We start from the raw sequence: 23,375 nt of genomic DNA on the forward strand, positions 1-23,375 counted from the left end.
TCTTTCTGTCCTCACTATTACAGAGCTAGAAGACCAGAGCTACACTCTCACGTCTCACCCCCACCCCCACCCCCATCCCTGTTCCTTTTCTGGTGTTTCTTTTCTGATCAAACCCTTTCATTTTATAGACAACTTCTTCCCTCTGGCAGCAAGTTTTCTGGGTTCTCTCACCTCCCCAGGGGCATGAGTGTCAGAGGGACTAATGCTGCCCACAGCTGGGGGCCTTGGCTCTGGACCCCCAGGAATACAGTTGGGATGAGGGCTGAAAGAGATGGGGCAAAGTCACCTTGGTGGTGGAAAGAGATGCAGTCTGAGATGAAAGTTTCCTGTCTGTGCTTCTAGTGAGACCTGGGTCTGTCCCAGATGTTTGTGATCAGTATCTTGGCATCTATTGAAAAAGTAAGTAAATAAAAGAAAAACTCAAAAATGCTGTATTTCTAAATGAACAACTTTCTCATTTAAGAACAGTTTCTGGAGTTTTAGTACCAGGTGGTTGTGGATATGATGTGGACTTTGGCTCTGAAACTAGGAGATAAGGTGTCTTAGTTGAGGAAGGGATGCCCTAGGGAGGATTTGAAAGAACAGGGTTGTGGGAAAGGCATCCTTAGCAAGGGAGTCAGGGTCCCTGGACTGGGTGAGGACAGCCATGGCTAGGGGAGGTGCCCTGTTTGTGAGGGTATGTGCTAGTTGTGGGTGCCTTGGTGTGGGGAGGGAGGACAATGTCTTAGCTGGGGAAGGGTGACCTGGCTCTGGGGAGAAGTCCATGGTAGAGGGCTGTGGAAGAAAAGGAGGCAGCAGGGGTCTCAGAGAGGGGAGAGGGTGGGAGGGAGGCATGATGAGAGGGAGGGTGTAGGCTTCATGCTGTTACTAGTTTGATTTATCCCTAATGAGTTCTCAGCACATGGCTGCTCCTGGCTCACTCCAGGGGCCAGCTCGGCCTCCTGTGGGCAGAGCCCGCCCCGACTTCACAGCAACAGCGGCTGCTCACTCAGAAAAGAGCCAATTTCCACGCTGCACAGTCCGCTTCACTCAAGGGAAATCACATTTCCCTGGGAGTCGCAGGCAGCGCTTCACTCCCCAGCCTGGCCCACTGCCACAGGGCACAGATGTGGAGGAACCGCTGCTCCTCCTCCACTGAACCTCCTTCCTGGGGGTCTGAATCCTGCACCCCAAATCTCTCAAAGCTGCTTCATGACTTGGTGGCTCAAGCAGAGAAGGAGGTTGCCCAGGGAAAGCTGTCCAGAGGAAGGGAGACCTGTGCTGCCTGCCTCCTAGGGGAAGACTGGGCACCTGGACTCTGTGTATGAGGAGTAGTTGTTGTGCTGAGCTTAATGGGTAGCATGCTGTGAGTCTGCCCAGAGCCCAGCAACAGGAGCCTGCCACGGAGGTAGTACCCATCTCAGGGGCAGTGTTGCAGACCATAGCAATGAGGACAGGATGCCCTAGAGAGGGTTTGCAAAGGCCAGGGCTGTGGGAGGGGATGGAGGAGAGGCCTCCTGGCATTTCCTGAGCCTACACAGGACTGGCAAGACCTTGTAAAACACGAATCCACACCCCTTAAGATGCCAAGTCTTTCACAAAGAAAAAGATTGACTCGGCATTGGAACTCAGCAGAAGAAACAGAACAGGAAGAGAAAGGTACAAGGGGAGAGAGAAAAAAGAGAGAGAGAAATGGCAGGAGCCATTATGGGAAGGAGGGGACTTTCTCCAGTATCACAAAGATGCCTGGGCTCATAATTACCTCAGAAGGTAATTATGGCGGAACAGTCAGCTCCTCCACAGAGGGAACACCTTCTGGTTCTAAAGGGAAGGTAGCTGGGAGAACCTGAGGCCAAGGGCAGAAGGGAACCAGAGACTAGCCTGGTGCAACCTTGCCTCTGCAGATTCCATAGTTCCTTCTACTGCCACTTGGGCCTTTTAACCAGAAGCAAGTTGCTGTGACTGACCCAGTAACCTCTCCATGAGGAGAAGGGCATATGAGGCCTCTCAGAAGCATGGTCATGCCCAGACTCCTACAGCCTTAAAACAGAGAATATTCAGCCGCTAACAGGAGGTCAGTCATGCTCTCAGCGAATTACATGATGACCTTGTTAAAGCAGCTCTCAGTCTCAATTTCTCCAAGTGCAACATGGCACCAGGGTTCCAAATGAGGAACAGCAGAGGACATGAGTATGCTCTGTAAGCAAAGCAAATGAGAGTGGCCGCTGCGGGGGGTGGGGGTGGGGGAGGTCACCATAAATCCTGAGGCTCAAAGAGATCCTGAGACCAAGCAAGGTCCGCAACCCCAACCTGTGTGTGCTGACGCGCAGTCATGCCAATGGTAGATTGGTAGACACCCAGCAAGATCTTTAGTCTTTCCCGTGCCCACTCCCAAGGGAATGACAAGAGTGATTTCATTGTAAACTGAGTGATGATATATTTGGGGAAAATAAGACATCAGAAAAATGGAGGCATATGGGAATGAGGAAACCATCGTGCCTATCACTCTCTCTCTCTCTCTCCCCGTTTTTGGCTCAGGAATCATGGACTGTGGCCACTGGGCACTGTTCCTTGAGCTTTGTGTTCCTGGAGCACAAGAGGTCACTTACTATTTCTTAGTAATGACTTGGGGCAAGAATTCTGGAGAAGTCAAGGAAGGTGGGAAGCAGGGGATGGGGGTGGGGAGTTCTTACACACAGCCCAGGGAAGGGGGGGGGGGGAAAGGGGCTTGCAGACGGAAGGGGGGAGGGGCTTGCAGACAAGCCAAGGGCTCACTTTGGAGAGGGAAAGCTAAGCTTCTTCCCTTCCCCAACCACCTTCCGAACTTGGAATTTGGGGTCATCCAGCAAAGAGTCTATGGCAGCTCTGCCCCTATAGTTTTACTGTTTTGGGCTTGCTACAAGCTCCTGGTGACCTGGCACCCTGCTAGAAGGTCCTAGGAAGCAGAGAGGCCTGGGGCTCGGGGAGGGGGGAGAGTGCAGCGTGGACAGGGATGTCTGCCTTTAAAGCTGAGGCTTCTTTACAAAACCAATGAAAACAGCTGTCTCTGATGCAGTGAAGAGAAGAGTAAGGTAGGTCCTCTGTGCTTTGGTGATCTCTCAGGAAAACACCCCATCCCACGTCTTCCTGCTAACCTAGGCTATTCCTCCATCGCCCACAGAACTCCCCTTGAAGAGGAAACTAGTCCTCTCAACTTGCAGTCATGCATCAATGTTCCTCTCACTTCACCCCTCGATGGGCATGGCCTTCTAGCTCAGTCACAGCAGCCTCTTCCCATCATTGCTTCTTTGGATCCATGCATGGGCCACAAGCAAACCTCTCCCAGAACCACCCTAGTGTTGAGGTACTTTGAATATTCTATCTCTCCCAATGTTTTCTGAGCCCTGAGACTGGCACTGGATAGTGTCTCACTAGGTCCTGGGGAGTACGTGTTGATGCTGGCTCACACCACACAGTCTTCCAGCATCTGTTCTCAACTGAGTTGCGGATACTGTTATTGAAAAATGAACTTCATTCCAGATCCCCCATGAACAGATGGGGACAGGGTTTCTTCTTCGGTAGTTTCCCCTTGTAACACAATTAGGCTCATCCCATCCTTGCCCCTTGAATGTTCCTAGAACCTCCTCTGAGCTAGACCTGAAAAAAATGACAGCTTTAGCTATTTCTGTCCTCTGAACCGTGGAGCCCCAAGTTGGGATGACGAATTCCACCAAACTCTATCCTGCTCTCTTTCCAGGCATGCTGAATCATCTGGGTCCAGAACGAAAGGAAGGGTTGACATAGATGCCAGATAGCTCATCTCCCAAATGGGGGAACAGACACCTGTGAACAGCAAAAGAAAATAAACCCTTGGTGGCAAGCTCCCTATCCAACCCTTTCTTGAATGAGAACCTCTGGGACTCCTAGAGAGGGTGCAGTGGTATTGTCTAAATGGGCTGGATTTAGGATAAGAAGACTTCGTTGAACCCAAGACTTCTCACTTGGACCACACCATCCCAATGTCTTCCTAAGCTGGGTTTTCTCTATGTAAAATCAGGCTAATCTGAACTTGTCTTCCTAGATGCCCCACACACTGTGCCTGACACAAAAGAGAAGTTTAGCTCCTTGCTTGCTTCCTTTAGCACTATGAAGCTCAAAACTGCTGTTTATGTGGGAGCCACTTGTAGTTATTTGGGGAACCTTTCCAATTCATTCCTGATACTCTGGATTTCACTTAACACGAACCATTTATGGAAAGTGAATGACTGGCATGGCTCTGTGGTACATGATTGCTTTATGCTGGCATCTACTTCATGGATCAACTCAAAACTTGGTTTACCCAGCACTGGACATCTATTAAGAGCCAGAAGAGAATGCTAAGCCTGGACATCTAAAATTTCCCTTCTAATCTATTCAAAGTGAGTTTGTTATTCACCTGGTTCTGTGCTTAGCGGAAGTCCATCCCAAGATAAAACCTGAGACCAAGAGTAATGGTTTATTGAGTCATGTGGTAATGGTGGGTTGTCTTTAAAAAAAAAAAAAAAGGTATGAAGGAGAAAAACCCAACATAGTAGGGAGATATTTCAGAGACCAAAGACTGGGGGATGGAAAGAGGAAAGCTTGACCGAAACAGAGTTTCATTTACGGTATTTACAGTGAGGTTGTATGTGGGGAAAGAGCTGAGGAGCCAGAGAGGGAATCTTGTTGCTGCCCTTGGGGGTCTCTTCGGTGGCTGTGTGGGCTGGAACTGCAGAAAGCACACTTGAATTGGCAGGGTTGTTGAGGAGAGGACATGGCTGGTCCCATCCGTCGTGTCTTCCTGTGTTCTACATAGAGCCTCACTGAACTTTCCAGGGGACAGGTTTGCTGCTGCCAAAGGGGTAGCCACTGGTTGAGAGGCTAAGGGGTGCTTGTAAATGCACAGCAACTGGAAATAGAAGGTCAGCTGAATCCCCAGAAAGATGCAGGTGGTAGAGGCTCAAGGTGGTAACTCCTAGGATGACTGATACGTAGAGCTTTGGCCCTAGGCTGTGATTGTAGGCCAGAAGGACTTGCATACTGTTCATAATAGCTGGAGTTGTGTAGATGAAGATCACACAGGTGGACCTGTACACCCTCAGACTCATCTCCCTCTAAGTTCTTTGTGAAGCCTTTTTCTCTCCTTTGGTGGGTGCCAGCTTCAGTACATTTCTCCTCTGTGTCTCTTTTGAAATGGGTGGTTCTTGTTTCCTGGAACTCCTGTCACTCACAAAATGAATCCTGGAGGACAGTTTGGCCTTCTCCAAGGTCATCCTGACTTTCATGGTTCATTTAATTGACCACACAGGGAGTGAGCGGCAATGCTGGAATTGTGGTTATTTTTCATGTAATAAATAAAGATTCCTTTGTGTGACTCTCTGGGGCCTGTCTCAGGCCAAGTCCTCCTGTTGCCTGGTTCTTCCCACTGTTCCCATGACAACTACAGATGGTCAAAGGCTGTGGCAGAGGTGGGTGGTGCGCTTGGCCTTGATGTAGAGCTGTAATAATATGGAGAACCTGGACACATTAAAACAACGACAGCAATGCTGGTCAGAGGGAAAGTTGTACCATAGTGTTCCTCTACATCTGCTGACCTTTAAGACGGCACGAGTTAATCATTTATCCCCCCGCCCATCTGCTCATCAAAGATTCACTCCTCTCCAGCCCTTCCTCCCTCTTTGGCCTCACCTTTGAGTTTCTAGCCAGAAAAATGACGGCTTCTTGCCCCCTACTTCTCATGACTGCTTTGAGCTTTTGCTTTTAAAAGTAGGCAATAGAGAACATTTATGTGTGGAACCTCAAAAATTGAGCACAACGAGAGTGACTTGGATGCTCTCTGGCCCCACCTAAATAATGGCAGGCCAAACCATTCTCTTCCGAGCACCCAAAAGAACTGTACTCCTGGCCGGCCAGAGGGGTTCTGAGGGACTCCCACCAAGCTCTACATGAAGGACCTCTTAACACCATCAGCATCATTGTCTTTGCCCTTTCTGACTAAATGTGGAGTTGAACACATCTGGCTTGGAATTGAAGGTATCTGTCTAACAGCACAAGGAAGTCCCCTGTGGGTCACTTCTGGGACTGTAAGATGTAAGAAGAGGGGAAGGGATTTTAGGGAGCAGATGCTCCAGCCAGTTTGTCAAAGTATCTGTAAAACTGTAGATCTTTGAGACCACTGCTTCTCTCTGGTTCAGACTTGCTCTGACAACTGATAGGGCTACCACTCAAGAAGGCTCTAAAAGAACTCCATTGTGGTCATATTTTCCTCAGAATCGTCCCCAAACAATTCAGGGACCCAGGGGTTAAAAAAAATGTAGTCTCAAAACTTGCTGAAACTCACTTTTAAGGTATAAACCCTGAATTTATACTCATTTCTCAAGCCAAATACAAGGAACCAAATGGAACAAAGCCTTTGTGGAGGGTTACTCATAACTGTTTTCAACCTATCTAGATGGGCAGCTGACAGTGTGCAGAGAACTCCTGAATATTATCTCCTGGCAGGGCTGTAAGTCCCTACAGGCAGGACAGCCCCTCATGGGCTTTGCTTGAGTGTAACTTAGCCCTTCTCTACCTTTGACGTTCAAGGCTTGATTCCTGAATTTTACATAAAACAAAATTTGAACAGACATGGCTATGGAGAAGACAGATATAAAAGAGGTAGAATGTTTAACCTTCTGTTGTCGCCCTTAAACCTATCAGATATGGTGACCTGTCACTGATTTCTTCTGTGACAAACAACTGCCATCTCTCTAGACATTCCATTTAACCTGGAGTCTCCCAACAATTTGATCTGGCTCCATTCCCCTCCCCCAACCCTCCCCTGCCCATCAGAGGGTCTGGACAACCCCAGGAACTTACTCAGCAGGCTGGAGTTGGGGAAGCGCCAGGCCTCACTGTAGGAGGAGTACGGGGTGTGGCTGTAGGCATTGCCAGAATATTCACTTCCTGTTGGAGCACACAGGCAAGAGACCTGTGAGGTTCATGACACCAGTGCAGGGGATTGGGACAGGGAGACAGATCTGTGGGACTGACAGGGCTGAGTCCAAAAATGGGTGGCACTGGACAGTGGAGCTCAGGAGGTCCAACAGTATGGGTCACTTTGGGCAGCTCCTTCGTAAGAGGAGCTGACATCATACTCTCTCTTTTCCAGGTAAAGAAAGTGAGGCTCCAGAAACTCACACCAGTTGAAAATCTGAGGTAGTGTGGAAACTGCCAAAACTCTAGAAGCCGGGTTCAAATGTTAATTTCTCAGCTGCTTGGACTTTCTACAGAAGGGACTTACCTGAGGGGCCCACGGCAGGAAGGGGGGCCTGGTGGTGGAAGAGGGAATCAAGTTGCTTTAGGCAAACTCAGACCATGAGTTTATATGAGGGATGTTGGGCTAGTCTTTGGGTTTTCCAAAAGAATCATTTGTCAAAGTATTTGCAGAACAGCAAAAAGGTGAGCAGACTGCCTTACCTAGCGTTTAAAGCTTGCAAAGCATGTTTCTGTAAAGCACACCCTTTCCATCTCCCCCAACCGTCGTCTCCCACACTTGCGATTTATAGAATGGGAGACTTAAGTGAAGACGGAGGGAGAAATTTGTCTCAGCTTGCACTTTGGACCAGTGGTGGAGCAGGGACTTGATTTTAGAACTCTTGGTCATAAATTCCAGGTAATTCCTTCACGTACTTGCTATGTAACGTCATTTACAAACCCAGCCAGATTCTAGACAATTTTATATTCAAAAAATGTTCAGTCTTTTAGAAACTCATCTGTGATTGTGAGCTAAGTAACTTGGCTTTTTACATGACTTCTTAACTCCTTCCTTCAGAATTGGAATAAAGATTTAAAACTCCTCAGCTCTGGGCTGGATCTCTCTCTCTCTCTCTCTCTCTCTCTCTCTCTCTCTCTGTGTGTGTGTGTGTGTGTGTGTGTGTGTGTGTGTGTGTGTGTCTTTCTCCCAAGCCTTAGTGACTTTGCTTATCATATAAGGCAAACTCTTGTCCCTATCTCATAGGACTTTGGAGAAGATTAAGTGAGATAGTGAATATTAAATGCTTAGAATCATGCTCTTGATAAAGGCATTATCAATAAATGTTGGTTTCTTTTTATTTTTCTCCTGAAACAGGTGCAAAAAATATAAAATAATTCAATGGGCACTCAGCTCAGTCACACAACAAATCTTAAAGCCTGGACTGGGCCAGCAATACTGCTTCCTTGTGGAGGAGTAGTCATATGTATATGAGGAATGGAAGCCTGAGATAGGGGAAGGTTGATGAATCCTCACTGTGTCTAAGGGCTCCATATTAGCCAGCAAGCTTACAGTGTTTGGGTTAGGGGCAGATCTAAACACAGAACTGGAGGAAAATACATGTCCAAGAAGGAAGGCTGAGAATAGAGAAGAAAGGAAAACTAAGAAATGATCAAATCCAATCATTTACTTAGTATTGGAGAAACTTGTATGCAGAAGGCTCCAGGCTTTTCCTCCAAGGCCAAGACACTAAAGAGGAGCCTGAATTGAATGAAGCCTAGCTACCGTGTTCCTCTCCCAGTGCTTGCCCCTGTAGCCTACAGTGGGAACTGAGCCTGTCTACTGTTGGTGTACAGATGTTTCCCTGCTCTCAGAATTCTCTTGGAGGAGGCCAGTTCTGTTCTGGCCATACACTAAGGGCCCTATCCTATGCCCTTTGTCTAGCCTCCCAGTGCTGAACACTGCAATCTCTAAAGGACACAGGAGGGTGTTGAGAAATGCAGTGTCTTAGCCTCTCTTTCTGTCACCTGTCCATGCATCCAGTCACCTGAAGTGGAAATTTCGAGTCTCTTTGGAGAGTTAGTTATGCCAAATGATGTTTTTCTGGGGTATACAAGTGAAAGGACGTCTTGCTAAAGCAAACATGTGAAAGACTGTTTTCCTGAAGCAGACACAGGTGAGAGGATGTTTTGATATAGAAGGACTTGTGATGAAGGACTATAAATATGACCCCACAGACCGTGGGAGATGAGCACTGAGCTTTGATTTGGATTGCTCCGCCTAGCTATTCTTCACTAAAGGCTCACGTGTATTGGTTTGCCTTATATAGCATTGTTGAGCTCAATTGTGATAATTTGTCACTGAGAGAAAACTCCCCTAAGAACTGCTTGTGAGGTTCCTGCAGCAGCTTCCTGCTGCTGAGGCCTCGTCTCAGACCTGTTGGTGAGGCTGGAAGTTTCTTCAGGATTGAATTACAGCTGTCTGATGTCTGCTTGCTGAAGGGAATGGATTGTGGCTGCTGGTCTGTACCTGGTGTGTGCCTGGTGCCGGCCTGCCTAGAGGACTGGTCTGCAGCTGCTGAATTGTATTTGGTGTTTGCTACAGGCCTGAACTGCTTCCAAAGAAGACGGAGCTTGCCCCAAAAGAACTATTGCTGAACAGGCCCACTTCCCCCATATCCTAGTAACTTTTCTCTTCCACTACCTCTGCTGGGTGGTGGACCAGAGAAGAGGTTGAACCCTTATTAAAAGTAGGTTGCAAAAACTCTATGCCTTTAGTCACCCACCACTTATTTATTTAATGTACACTACATGCTTCTTTGCCTCAGTCTCTGGGACGCCAAGATAGAGAGGCAGCGCCTGGGTAGATAGTACGTACACCTTGCAGTGTGGCTCTGTCTGTATATAACCACAGATAATGAAAAGCCATTGTGCCTAGGAAAGTCAGATGCCACTTCCTCTTTTTCTGCCTGTGTTCTTCACATTCTATCACAATCAGGCCATGATGTAGGTGCTTAGACCTAGCGCCTTAGAGCCAAATCTGATCTTTCCAAGGATCTCTTCAATAGCAGCAACTCCCAGCCTCTGTCCCTCACTCCCTTTGGGATCTGTGGTATTCAGTCACCCAGATTGCTTTGTAGCATGTCTGCTTTTTTTTTTTTTTTTTACTCACTCTCTCCTGGTCTCTTCAAAACTCCAAATGATGTTTGGAGCAGCTACATATTAAAGCCTCTGAGAGATGAAGCTTGGCATTTGGTTAATTGTCTCAACTCTGTTACGGCCGAAGCTAGAACTCTTGCTTTCCATCACACCCTGTCCTCTCCTGCTTTCCCATTCACCACCACCCGCCAGGCTCCCAAGCTCACTCTACAGACACCCATTCCATGTTCTCATCTCTCCTTCTCATCTCTGTCGTCAACTTGCTGGCAGGTTGCATACTGAGTGCCTATCTTATCCTTCAAGGCTACTTTCCTAGCTAAAGCAACTGTTGTCCCTTACAAAAAACATCAGCAATGGCCCCCTGACTTGCCTCTGTATCTACAATCTATTTCCCCAAGCATCTGAGAAGTGTTCTAAAACCTGTCCCTGCTGCTACCCAGTCCCCGACCCAACCCCCTGCTCGACAGTGCTCCCTCCAGTGCTCAGTGCTCACCTTCTTTCCGTACACTGTCATGCTAAATTAGCTCTTCCTGCCTCCGGGCCTTTGCACTTGGTCTTCTTTGGGGCAAGGGATGGTCAGCCTCAGTTTATCACTTGACTGGCCACTTTGAAAATCTCTTCAGGAAGGCTTCCTGTATATTCGATCTGAAATAGTTATCTCCTCTCCCCATGGCTCCTCACTGCATCACCACATTTTTTTGCCTTTTCCTACTTATCTTTTTGTGATAACATGCTTACTCATCCATTAACTTGTTTGTCCACTGCTTGTCCATCACCACAAATAGCAAAGCGTGCTTTGTGCATTTCCGCAGGCCCAGAAATGTGTTAATCCATCAGTATTTGTTAACTGACAAAGTGATCATAGAGTAGGGTTCAAGGTTGGCTAGAATAATAGAAAGGTGAGGATAATAGAAATATTAATAATGAGAGAATGGATCAGGGATGGCTGGAAGAGAAGGCAGGTAAAAGTGTGGTTACAGTGGAAGAAGGAAAAGACATACATGGATGGATGGATGGATAGACTGGTGGATAGAAAGATGCATAGATGATAAACATGTATTTATAAGGATAGATAAATAAGAATAAGCAGATGGATGGATGGATAAAAAGGAAATAGTTGAATGGAAAGAGAAAAAAGAAGCATAGAAGAAAGCATGGATAGATGTCAGGATGACTCTAACCATCTAATCTGCTGGTTCTGTTTTATAACTGATATGAAAGCCATTAACTGTTTGTAGGGCGAGACCACAGGTTGCATCTTTATTTATGGCATGATGGAATACAGTGAGGGAAGGTGGAAAGAGGCACAGACGTTAAATCAATAAGTTTGTGTTTGAAAATCTTAGTCCCTTAGTTTCATGCCTGAGCACACCATTTGGTTCTCGTAAACCTTGGTTTCCTAGCTATAAAACTTGGGTTCTACCAAGTTGTATTATAAGCCACCAATTAAGGACTAAAGAGAAATAAAATTATGCATATAAATGGCCAGGTGTTCAGAAAATATTCCTTTACAAAACTGACTGAGGAATGTGCTGACATGCCTTATTTGAAGCCCTTATTAGTGTGCCTTACACGTGTCTTACATGTATGCAGGAGGTGATTAATGAGTTAACTGACTTTAATGGGAAGAATCCTCATCCAGTCAACTGAGACATCTTAGGTGGTGGTAAGAGACAGATATGATGTTATCTTTCCCCAAAAGCCATTCCTTCAGAAGCCCTTGACATAGGAGTGCTCTCAAGAACCAGGTGGTTCACTTTAATGGCATTGCAGTTCCTGAAACTAACGTGTACACAGCTTACCAGAAACCCATTCATGGGATGGGGAGACCCTTCCCTTTTGCAATTCACTTGCAATCCATGTGACGGGTGTTGTGAGTGAATGAATGTGTGTGTACTCACAGTATGCTACTGTGTGAGAGAGTACTTCTTCACAGCACCCGCTCTAAGTGAGGTCTTCCTGGATACCACCCTTCCCCTGCCTTCCACTCAGGGCAGCTATGTTCCAGGTCACATTCAGGTCCCAGGAACCCCTTGCCCTGAGCCTGCTCCCAAGAATCATTCATAATTAAGAGAGTAATTGTCATTGTGCCTTGTGTTACTTCCTTCTCCTCTAAACAGGCAGCAGGGAATGTGGAGGGCTTGGAAAAGGGAGGTGGAGAGCAGACTGGAGCCTAGGATTTTGATTGAGAGACCCCATTATCCACACTCAAAAAAATAACCGAATCTTTTCCTTTTTTATCTTGACCAATCTCATTTCACGCTCCACAAGAGGAAGGCAGGGAGGGAGAGAGGGAGTCCGGGCCAGGCGGGAGAGAGGAGTCAGTATGCTGTATTTTCAACGCTGCATTAAGCACATTGCCACAGTAACTGGGCAGCAACAAGTGCCAGCTCAGCAGGTTCCCAGGGAGCGAAGCCTCCTCTCCTTGCTCCCTCCCTCTCTCTGTCTAAGAGAACACAGCCCACCTGCCTGTGCTCAGGGTGCCCAGAGTGGGTGGGTGGCTGGCAAAGATTAACCCCTGCCAGGGGGAAGCATGCTTAGTGGAATGGGGCTTGGTCTTTAGGGTCAGAGCCAGGAAGGTTGGTAGATGGTTTGTATTAGGAGGTCACACATGGCCTGAGTTCAAAGCCCTTCCCAAAAGCTTCAGGCCCTTTAACCTCTGTGGGCAGTAGAAATGGTTCCACTATAACTACCCACCCATCCTGGAGCTTTCTGACATGGCTTCTAAAGACTGGCACTTTCCCCCACCAAAAAACTGTCATTACTCTACCCGTTTGTCCAGACCCTGGGCATCCTGGGATATCAATAGCTCATGATTGGCAGACAGACATCAAATGGGCTGTAAAGGACATTCCAAATGAGTGTGAAGAAGGACTGTTCATACTCTGTGGTATCCACAGGGTAGTTAAAACCTGAGCCCCACTCATTGTTGAGTGTGGAATGCAAAGGAAGATGTATCTCGTCATCATCATCATCATGTTCATTATCACCATTATCACCGTCACCATCATCATCATCACCATCATCATCATTCAAATTCATATTTTAATGCAGAGGTAAACTGAAATTCATCTTATTTGATTTAAACTCCAAGAGACCAGGGCTTAGGCCCATGCTTATCTCAGTGCTGGCTGCTTACTCTTCCACTTTAATGCATTGAAGAGGAGACAGGGGTGCTTGAATGTAAGCATAGGTCTGTCTGTGTGGAAGGTCTGGGAAGCAGAATGCTAAGCTAAGAGGAGTCAAGGAGCCAAGACGGTATTGGAGGTTCTCTTTAGGTGCTTCTATGAAGGTAGCCCATTGAGCCAGTGTCCTCTGGGATGCCTATGAGTGAGACATAGCCTGTCTTTTATCACCTATGGTCTCTCAACTTCTCCAATGCTTCCTTCCCTTTTGCAATGCTTATGCCCAGCCCCTCAACCCTTACCTGCCACCATGCCTGCGATAGCAGAAGAGGCATAGCTGCCCTGTCCACTTGTGGGGATGTGGGGTGGGTATCCAGGCAGCGTGGGCCCCACCATCTCTCGCCCTGGTAAAAGACACCAAAGAGTCATTGGTTGGTGTACGGGTGGCTCCCATTCTTACCACCCCCCCTCCTGAGGCTCAGCACGTCTCTCCTCAGCCACAGCCATTCTCCAGACTCTTCTCTCTTGTTTTCTCTGAAGGGTAGAGGCTCACCAAGCAGGGGCCCAGGCAACTGCAGTCCTTCTCTGTTCCCCGTTCCCTAGTAGCTTTATTTTCACAAATATTGCTTTATTGCTCCACAAAAATATCAAGGTGCTGGGTGCCAAGGGTGGTGTCTTCTTGGTCTTTATCTCCCTCCAGCATAGTGTTTGGCACCAATGGACTAAATAAATACACAAGAAGCCACACACCACTTCCTTCCCGCTTTCAAAAGGATGGAGAAATCAGGTCTTGTGAAATAAAGGCAGATGGACGATCCATCACTGTCTTTTGGGGACATGTGGTAGACATTGATAATCAACCACAGAGGAAGCTCCCACTAGTTGGCCTGGACTTCCAGGTGGATATAATTAATCAGAATAGAAAGGGACATGAAACGAAACAGGACTGTTCCTGATGTAAAAGAAAACATCACTGAGAGACTGCTAACATTTACACATGGTCATATTATACTTCTTTAAATATCCATTTCAGTATGTTTCATCCCTGATCAATCTCTACTTAACTGTGATTTGTGTCATGCCTACATCCTAGTGACACCAAGGCATTCCTGTCTCATTGGATGTGTACTTCCTTCACATCAAGGAGTAAAAGCTCTCCTTTTGCAGGACCCCAGTGCTCTCCCCATCCACCCCTACCCAATAACCAGAAGCACCGCTTGCCTCCTCACTACCCTGCTCTCTAGGTTCAGACCAGAATCTACATAGCCTAGTTTTCCGAGGTCCGTCCATGTGATGTCCACTGACTCAGAATATTTATTAACAATGCCCGTTCAACTCTTAAAATGCTCCAATGTGAATAATGAATTATTTGGACAAACTAGTTCTTAGTGATATTTATAGAATTCCATTGACATTATTGACTGGTAAAGTATGTGTTGGGTATTGGGCGGGATCCCTGGCCACTACCCAACAGATTCCAGTACAAGTTCCCACCCAGTGTGACAACCCAAAGTATCTCCAGACATTGCTGTATGTCCCAGTGTGAAGGAAGCAGGGGATAAAAATCACTCCTGGTAGAGAAACCACTCTGTTAGATGATAGGCATTTGGGTCAAATGCTTTCTGTCACCTTTCTGAGGCTGCCTGTGAACCTCTGTCAAACAACTCTCCAGACATATCTTCTCTGTGTCACAGATTGTCCCTTCTTCCTTCCCCATGCCCTCCTAGATCCTTCATACCTAAACCTCCTGAAGGGAGGAACACATCATGAAACCCTATAGATTGTCAGCCCCACCGTGACTAATTCTTCTTTACCCATGAGAACATTTTTTTCATTCAAGAAGTACTTTTGAGATGGTTCTAAGGACTAGGCACTTGGGGACTTAGGGGAGAGAGAAAGAGGTGGGAAGGAGTTTAATGGATCTTATACTAAGACAGGCTTTAGGGCCAACTCAACAAACAATACCTGCACATTCAAGTGTGTCCCTTTTCCCAAAGAGAACAGGCTAGGAATCAGAGGGCTACAATACTCACCCTACTTTGATGGCTCTCTGTCTGCCCTTAGACCAGCCACTCTGCTCCTAAACCTGTGACTTTGCATGCAAAGGGGCGGGGGAGGTGTGACCTTAGATACACTAGTCCTACATAATTCAACCTGTTGCCTCATGGTCCAGGTGGACACGGATTAGTGCGATGGTCACATTCTAGAAATGTATCAGTGAAGTTCTTACAGAAAATCATCCTGTCAGAAATAAGCTGTTAGTATTCGTTATTTAAAATAGCTTTAGGATTTTTTAGACACCTGAACATCTGTCTCAAATTGATCCGTCTTTATTGAGTACCTAGATCTGGATGGTCCTGGACTACACAAGTGATCTCTGACATAAAGGCATCAGGAGAACAAAGGAAGGGAGGGAGATGCTGCTTAAAACAAAAGTTGTGGCGAGGATTAGACATATTTAGAATGAGGAATAAACAGAAGATTTACCCAAAATAGTCTTGAGTTTCATGTAAAGGAGCCAACAATGTGATCACTGCTGTCCCCTTGGCCCTCCTTGTGTGAAGTACCTGGCCAAGCTGCAGACAGTGAGTGTGAGGATGTGGGTCTGTAAAGGAAGGGAAGCAGGGTGCCGGGCAGTGGCTAACACAGTAGAAAGAGATGGGAGAGGGTGGCTGACCCAGGCTTCATGATTTTGCCTTTCTTCTTTCTTATTTATTAGAGGGAGGGAGGGAGGGAGGGAGGGAGAAGAAAGAAAGGGAGAGAGAGGAAGAAGAGCTAGAGGGAGGGAGGAGCAAGGGAGAGAGGAAGAGGGAGAGGGGGAGAGGAAAAGGGGGATGGAAAGGGAGAAGGGGAGAGAGAGTTTAAAACTAGACTGAATACTACATCCATGCAAGACTATGAACAAACTACTTAACTTCTCCAAATTACAGTCTTCACAGGAGGCCTAGAACTTAGGTTCACCCTACTTCCTGGCTGGTGGGGTTTCTTTGCACACAGTGTGGACGATTTTGAGGCAGGGCCCACGTCTTCCATGGATCACAATTACTTTTGCTCTCTGGCCATCTATTTGCTAATGTCAGTTGTTCTGGGTGCCTTCCTGCCACTGGCAGCCTGTGGTCCCCTGCCCTCCTAAGTCACCTCCTGTCACCTGAACCTATAGCTTCTTTATATAGTCTGTCTACTGCGCAGAGTTCCTGAGCACATACCTCAGGTCACAGTGTAACCCATGATCTCTCTCCATGGGGCCTCAGCCCATGAACAATAGCTCTTGAAAAAACATTCATTGGTCTCTGCCCCTCTATGCAGGAATGTTAATCTTCATTTCTCTTCAGCTACCTAGTTTTCTCTCAGCAAAAAAGATTTCTGAATCAATGGCCCAAACAGAGCCCCAAAGACTTCTCCTAATAAAACCTGGCCCTTCTGGAAAGACAAAAAAAAAATTTCCAGGACGCCACCCTATCTAAACTGTACCTTCATATATTGTCTCAACAGCTCCACAAAACTCTCATTTCTTTTATTTAAAAAATATGAATTTACTTATGTATCTTATGTATTTGGGAGATTTATCTGTATGTGCACCCTCACACCATAAGAAGGAATCAAATCCCATGGGAGTAGTTACAGAGGGTGGTGAGCCACTCACTATGTGGGCACTAGGAATTGAGCTTAGAACCTCTAAGAAAGCTTCTAATCGCTGAGCCATCCTTCCAGAATGTCTTGAGGAACATAGTTTTGTAAGGTGGGGCTGTAGCTCAGTAGCAGAGCATTTGTGTGGTTTGGACTTAATGACAGCATTGGGGAAAAAAAAAAAAGTCTTTCAGAGTCAAGAACCTTAAACTATGACAGGTGTGATGGTGCGCATCTTTAATCCCAGCACTCAGGAAGCAGAGGCAAGTAAATTTCTATGAGTTCCAGGCCAGCCTGGTCTATAGTAAATTCCAGGGCAGCCTGAGCTACATAATGAGGTCTCAAAACCAAAACCAAACAAACAAACAACAACAACAACAAAGAATCTTAATCTAGGAAACAAGGACGGATGCTGCCAACCTGAGATTGAGATGTTCCCCTCTGGTCAGATACCCTCGAACTTACTCTATTTTAAAGGCTCTTCAACTTCTCCCTACTGTCTAATTCGGTCTCTCTGCACTCCAGTAGACTTCCAACAAGAGCCTCTTTTAAAATTGTGGACAGAAGCATCAACATAGGTTGGCTGGCTACAAAGTGTGATTCCTAGGAAAATCCTAGGGTTCCAGAACTCTTGGTAAATATTCTAATTAGAGGCAGCGAGAAGGAATAGAAAGCCATTAGCTAGAGGAAGGAATCCAGAGGGTGGAGGTGATTTGAGACTATTTCATTTCACCTCTTTGATGTCTGCCCTCTGTGTAACCCCTTTTCAATGCCTTATCTTGTTCTGATAGCAAGGAGAATTTATGGCAACCCAGAAATCTCTTTGGCAAGACTAAATATATCTTGTACAGAAGAATGGAGGAGGATACTGGGCTCCTTGATGATGAAAGGCTAATGGCAGCCTTCCCATCATCTGAGCTGTAGTCAGCCTTGCAATAGCAAGGACAAGGGTGTCCTTGATGTCACTGTCATGGCCAGTGGGCTGGAATCCATAGGGTGTGTGTGTGTGTGTGTGTGTGTGTGTGTGTGTGTGTGTGTGTGTAGGGGTGTTCTAAAGGGGACTAGCTGAATTGTAGGTAAGTCTCATTATTTCCCAAGTCCTAATGTTGTCCCTTTCTTGGCTGACCAAAAAAAAAAAAAAAAAAAAAAAGCTGATGCTCAGAAGCGGTCTTCTGAAAATGATACTCACAGAATCTCAGAGAGAAAGTCTGTGGAGCAGGTAATAGTTTCAGCAGGTGACAGGGGGTTCTTAGGCAAAGTCGAACAGAGGAGGGAACTAGGATGATCCACGGAGGATTGAGCTGGGCTAATTTCAGATTTCCTGACCTTCCCCTCCGCCCTCTCTTCCTGCAGCATATCACAGAAATGATTTGCTCTCTGCTTCCTTAAGCTCATTCCATTTCTAGAATTCCTCCTTCCTACTATGCTCTCTCAACCCCATGAGAGCTCAGCCAAGAGATGAGTGTTTAGGTCCAAGCTTGTCCAGGCCTTAGGTGGGAAGTCTCTGAGGACATCGCACTGATCCTTAAACCAACTTAAGCACTGGCATACGTCTGCCTTGTCCTTAAGCTGCAGATCTGGGCTTGGCTCTCCAAACTGTAGTCTTAACTTGCTTCTTGTTCTTGAATACATGGACCCCCAGATCTCACAAGTCTGGTCACCCTGTGTTCCTCTTATGTCCCTTAGCTGCTTCTCAGCCTCTCTTTCTCACAAGACAGACAAGTGTGCCCTGAGTGCTCCCACAGCAGACACAAGCCATCTCTTTCCCTCTCCACTCCCCATTCCATAGTCTCTGGCTGACATCACTCTGCTCACAGGTTTGTGCATTTTCATCACTTTGCTCAAAACAAATGACCCATCTCTGCTGACTTCACCCTCTTGAAATCTCACACTCCAAGTGAACCATTCTTTCCTTTCATCAGACCCTTGGCCACCGCCTCTGCCCTCGCCCTGCCCATCTCCATGGCAAAGTTGCATGGATGTGCAGAAAAGGGGAAATACCAGTAGTCAGACAAACAGAAAATGCTGTCATTTATAAGAAAGCATGCCTGGGTTTATGTCCCAGGGCCTTTAGACCCCTGATCCAGTGGGAGGCAAAGTCGCACTGCTGAGTTTCTCAAGCCAGTGCTCCAGCTTCCGTCAGAACTACTCTGCTGTCCTGGCTGGGACACCTGGCATGCTGAAGGCTTTCATTTTAAGTTTCAAGACAGGCCTAGAATATCGGAATGCAGCTGGGCCCGAGGGCTGAGACTGTCCAACCTGGGTTGTCTCTGCCAAGTCTCCCAGTGTCTGCTTTAACCTCTCAAGGTGACAGGGCCAGGGAGCAGGAGACAGGGAGGCATGCTCTCTGTCACCGCTGTCACTTACTGTTCATATGCAATGGAGACAGCTCTCGCACACAGGAGACTTCCAATGATCAACTGGAAACTAATTACTCCCCTTCTTGGTTCTGGGACACCCCTACCCCCATCCCAGAATCCCTGTGTTAATAATCAGTCAGTTCTCTGAAGACTTTGAAGTGTCTCTGCCTGTGCCCAAACCAAGCCTTGACTCCTTCAGATATAGCTCAGGTCCTGACTGGTTGGGATAATGTTCTGCTTGGAAGATGCAGTGGTATATTCCACTTGCTGGTACCCGCCAAGTGGCTATTTCTGACTCCTGACTTCTCCCATAGGGAAAGAACCATGTGCTTGATAAGTTGGAGAACAAGGTGATGATGTTTAGCCTAAAGATGAGATTAGCCTCAGACCAGAGGACTTGACCTCCCTCCCACCCCACGACACCTACAGAGTCCCGGGACCTCCCTGTCGTACCTGAGAGGAGGGCCTGGCCCGTGAACTGCCCATACACGGAGGCAGCATGGGGAAAGGCATTGAAGGGTGGGACCGAGGCACCTGCTGGGCCCCCAGAGCCGACTTGCTGCAGATCCAAAAAGGCGGAGCTAGATAAAGAGGAAGGGGTGGAGCTAGAACTGGAGAGCTCTGGGGTTTCCTGCTTTATGGCGAAGGGTGAATGAGGATCTGCCGGAGGGAGGGAGACAACAAGGAGAGAGGGGTGTGAGATGATGGGGTGGGAACATGCACAAACCAAGCCATGAGATGGGGCAAGGGTATGGGGAGAGGCAGGCCTGGCTGCTGTAGGAGGAGTCTAGGATGGAGAGCCATGGCTAGAGTTCCTTGGATGGAATGAAATGGAGGAGCTGCAGGCTCTACCTCTCTGATGTGCATTCTGCCAGTGTAGATGGATGAGAGACTGAAGTCTGTGTGTGCTCAGCCTCTCCTTGTTAGAAGGATTGGAGAGATCCAGGGGGTCCAAAGACTGAAAGCACCACCCCTTGCTCCACTTTGAGGCCCAGTCAGCAGAGCCTATTTCTCCTTTCCAGGCCAGTACCCCAAACACCTTCTTCCTCCTGCCAGCCAGACGCCTCAGCCTCCTCCTGCCCCAAAACCCATGCTGACCCTCACAGTAGAGTCCAGATGGTTCAGGAGCCTCTGGGCATCCTACCTGCCACCACAGGGTAGGTCTGGTGAGTCGAGAGGTTGCGTCCCAGAGGTGTATTGGAAGATGTCAGGGTGGCCTTCCCATCATCCAGGGCACTGTTGAGTAAGGGCAGTGGGTACAGCCCCTGGAGAACAAAGGGAAGTCAGCAGGGGTAGAGCAAGCCTGGCTTCCTACTGACCCTCCTGTCTGTCTCTGCAGTGGGAGATGCTAGTCTTCCTAAGAAAAGCTCCCTGACTCGGTCCTCTTGTTTTCTCTTAGCTCCACATAGCATGCTCTCCCACTCAGAGCCCCAGGACTTGGCTAATGGCTCCCCGTTCCAAATTCCAGAATTCAAGGCCCACTGTTGCCATAGAAGTCCAGGTATGTGATAGACTGGCCATCAGAGGACCATGTCCTGACAGGGTGCTGGTCTCATTCCTAGTTTTTCACATAGCTTAGACCCCAAACACAGGACATTGCCCAGAGAGAGCTGAAATCGGTTGCAGGAGAGGCTGCTCAGTCTTTGACTCTACTAATACTTGATTCCCCCACTTAGGAAATGCAAGTGCAGAGCTGAAGGAAGTGCAGCCCGTCTCCTGTAAGGTGATGCGAGGATGTAGGCTCAGGTACACCGACTCTGAGTACAGTGATTCTTCTTCCACTTGCAGAGAGCTCACGATCTGCCTGTGCTGCTACCATGCTTATTGAATAACCCACTGATACAACCTGGAAGACTATGTCAGATTTGCATGACCCATGCAAATAGAAACATTTAGTTTCACCTTGAAAGATATATAGGATTCGTTGTGTTTTAAAAATTCTATCAAGCACTTGGGGTTTATGTTCAGCAGCAGTAGTCGTTCCATCTCCTACTGGTACTCCGTGATGTGAGCATGCTTATGGCCGAAGGATACTCCTTGAGAAGATAATTTGTTAGGCTACAGGCACGATTGGCTCTCTGCTGTCCTTCCCAAGGAAAGACAGCACACATCCACTCCCCACATACGGGCCGGATATTTCACAAAGTATTATGTGAACTGTTGTACAAGACTGGATTGCAGGACTGGTCAGTCCATGCTTATATAATAGCCCTGCTGAAGACAATTGTTTTCAGTCATTTCCACTGAGCTCAGTTCTCCAAGGAGTCACAATGCTTTCTGATTGCATGCAGGGCACTTTTGGAAGCTGCAGTCAATTCTGGAGGCCACCAGGGCACCATCAGCTTGTAGCAGCAATTACTGACTAAGTGGCACTCTGGTTCCATTCTTCTGAGGGGCCTACTTAGAGGCAAGGCGAAGTTGCTCTAGTGAAACTGAAAAAAATACCTAATTTCTAGAGAGTGTAAGAAAAGTTTGAAATGCCTTGTGAATGTGTTGACTTGACAACAAAATACATACTAAAAAAAAATCAAGTTTCCGGTCCAAACTCAGCCCAAAGAAAAAGTTAGAGAACCAGATGATGTTATGTTCAATGTCTTAAACATGCCAGTGATGAATGGATTTTTTTTCTGGGCTTAAACGTGATTTGTGGACAGGAGAGCATAATGATTCAGAGGTGAAATCACAGTTTTGATTATACAACAGGAAGCTGTAATTTATTTGAGCTCTCTGAGCCTTGATTTTTCTTCCTACCTTTAAGAATAGGAGTCCTAGAATCTACCGCACAGGACTGATTAAATATTAACTGTGATTTTAAATAAATTTTTACATGGCACAGAATACTCAGCAAGCACAGATTTTCAGCTAGAAGTGATAATAGGTGTATTGTTACTACGGAAGAGTTAGTAACTGCTACATTCCTGGTCTGTCTTCATAACCTTCTCTCTCATTCTGTTGATCCACATGGTGGTGAGTTTAAAATATAGAGGAAGGATACACAGATTTCTAATCTTGCCTGGGGGTGAGTCTGCAATAAGAAATGAGGTCACTCTAACCCTTGTTGATTTTCCATGCTAAGATCTTGTATAAATATCTGTTTTATCTTGCCTCCCAAAGACGCCAAGCCTCTGTGCCTGGACAGGAGGACATGTTCCTTTTGGGTGGCACAATCAGACATAGTAGGCAGAAGAGCAAGGTTCAAGGTAGGATTATCTGCTGCTCACAACCCATCCTGATGACTGAATGGGGGAAGGAATAGCTGGGGGACAGCTTACTCCTCTAGGTTGAGGGTTGGAGAAGCTTAATGATTTTCAAGTATTCTGGTTTCATTTAGTTTTTATATAAGAATGTCCTGAGCTACTCCTTTAATCCCAGCACTGGGAGGCAGAGGCAGATGGATCTCTGTGATTTCTAGGCCAACCAGGTCTACAAAGTGACTTTTAGAACAGCTAAGGCTACACACAGAAACCATGTCTGGACTCCCCCTGCCAAAAAAAAAAAAAAAAAAATCCATGGGATCGCCATGTCAAAAATAGGCAAGGGTGGAATGATCCTTGTGAATAAAACTAGAGCTGGCAGCCATAAACTCTGCAACATCTGTTTCCAAGTCCTCCCATGCTCCAGGCACTGAGTTATCCTTATACAAATTGAAAAGGTGGCCACCAAGTCTCCTATAGTTCTAAAGTCTCCCATCCTAACATCCTCCTTGCATATCCTCCAGCATAGCACAGGGGCTCTCTCTAACCAAACAAGGTCTGTTGGAGGACTTACGGATGAAGCCAGTAAATGGCTCTGGGACCCAGCAGATGCCCAGGGTCTCCTCAGAAGGGATTCATTATTCTCTAAGGATAGCTAGTATATGCATATTGCATTTTGCATGCTACCATAGAATAAGCTTTCTGCAGACTCAACCCTTGCCTTCTGGAACCATGCTCTGACTATCAGAAGTATGCCCAGGCCTCTCCCTGGGTCTGCTAATAGCCAACTTTGTCTACAACATTCACAGCTATCATGGCCAAAGCTGATAAAAATCACTGACGCATATTGCCTGCCCAGTTGTGGGGGTTGGCACAAGGCCAGGAGCCCAGCCATTTGCTGGCAATGTTTCAGCTGCTCGTTAGCATCATCATCATCATTGTCTCCCTCAGGGCTTCAAGGTGTACCTATAGGCTTGCCTCAAGCCAAGAGCAGTGATAGGCTGGCCATACCCCAAAGAGTTTCCTGGAGTGTTTGACTAGATGGAATAAAAGAGGCAGACACTGGGACCATTGACAGATCATAGAAAATGTCACTTAGTAGTTGTTTGCATTTTGGGATATTTGTCAACCTCAGTAGGGGAATGTTCATTGCCTGCTTTTTACAGAAGCCATTCCATTATAACCTATTTCTTTTTTTTTTT

At 46.9% G+C, this 23,375-nt stretch overlaps 1 protein-coding gene across 4 annotated transcripts in view; it reads right to left on the bottom strand.

Annotated features, from left to right (window-relative positions):
• Positions 1-4,421: 4,421 nt before the first annotated feature.
• Pax8 (paired box 8) overlaps positions 4,422-23,375 on the bottom strand; it is a 55,102-nt gene continuing 36,148 nt past the window's right edge. Inside the window, exons 8-12 of one of the 4 annotated variants that reach the window (XM_029474565.1) lie at positions 20,124-20,244; positions 19,433-19,639; positions 13,295-13,396; positions 6,835-6,921; positions 4,423-5,493 (exon numbers count right to left, since the gene is read on the bottom strand). In XM_029474565.1, coding sequence (XP_029330425.1) covers positions 5,417-5,493; positions 6,835-6,921; positions 13,295-13,396; positions 19,433-19,639; positions 20,124-20,244 — 594 coding nt within the window. In that variant the 3' untranslated portion in view covers positions 4,423-5,416. Of the gene's footprint in view, positions 5,494-6,834; positions 6,922-13,294; positions 13,397-19,432; positions 19,640-20,123; positions 20,245-23,375 lie in introns of all 4 variants that reach the window. The other 3 variants (XM_021154860.1, XM_029474566.1, XM_029474567.1) reach the window with 3 other exon arrangements.

The sequence above is a fragment of the Mus caroli genome, chromosome 2, assembly GCF_900094665.2.
Source record: "Mus caroli chromosome 2, CAROLI_EIJ_v1.1, whole genome shotgun sequence".
Lineage (NCBI taxonomy): Eukaryota > Metazoa > Chordata > Mammalia > Rodentia > Muridae > Mus > Mus caroli.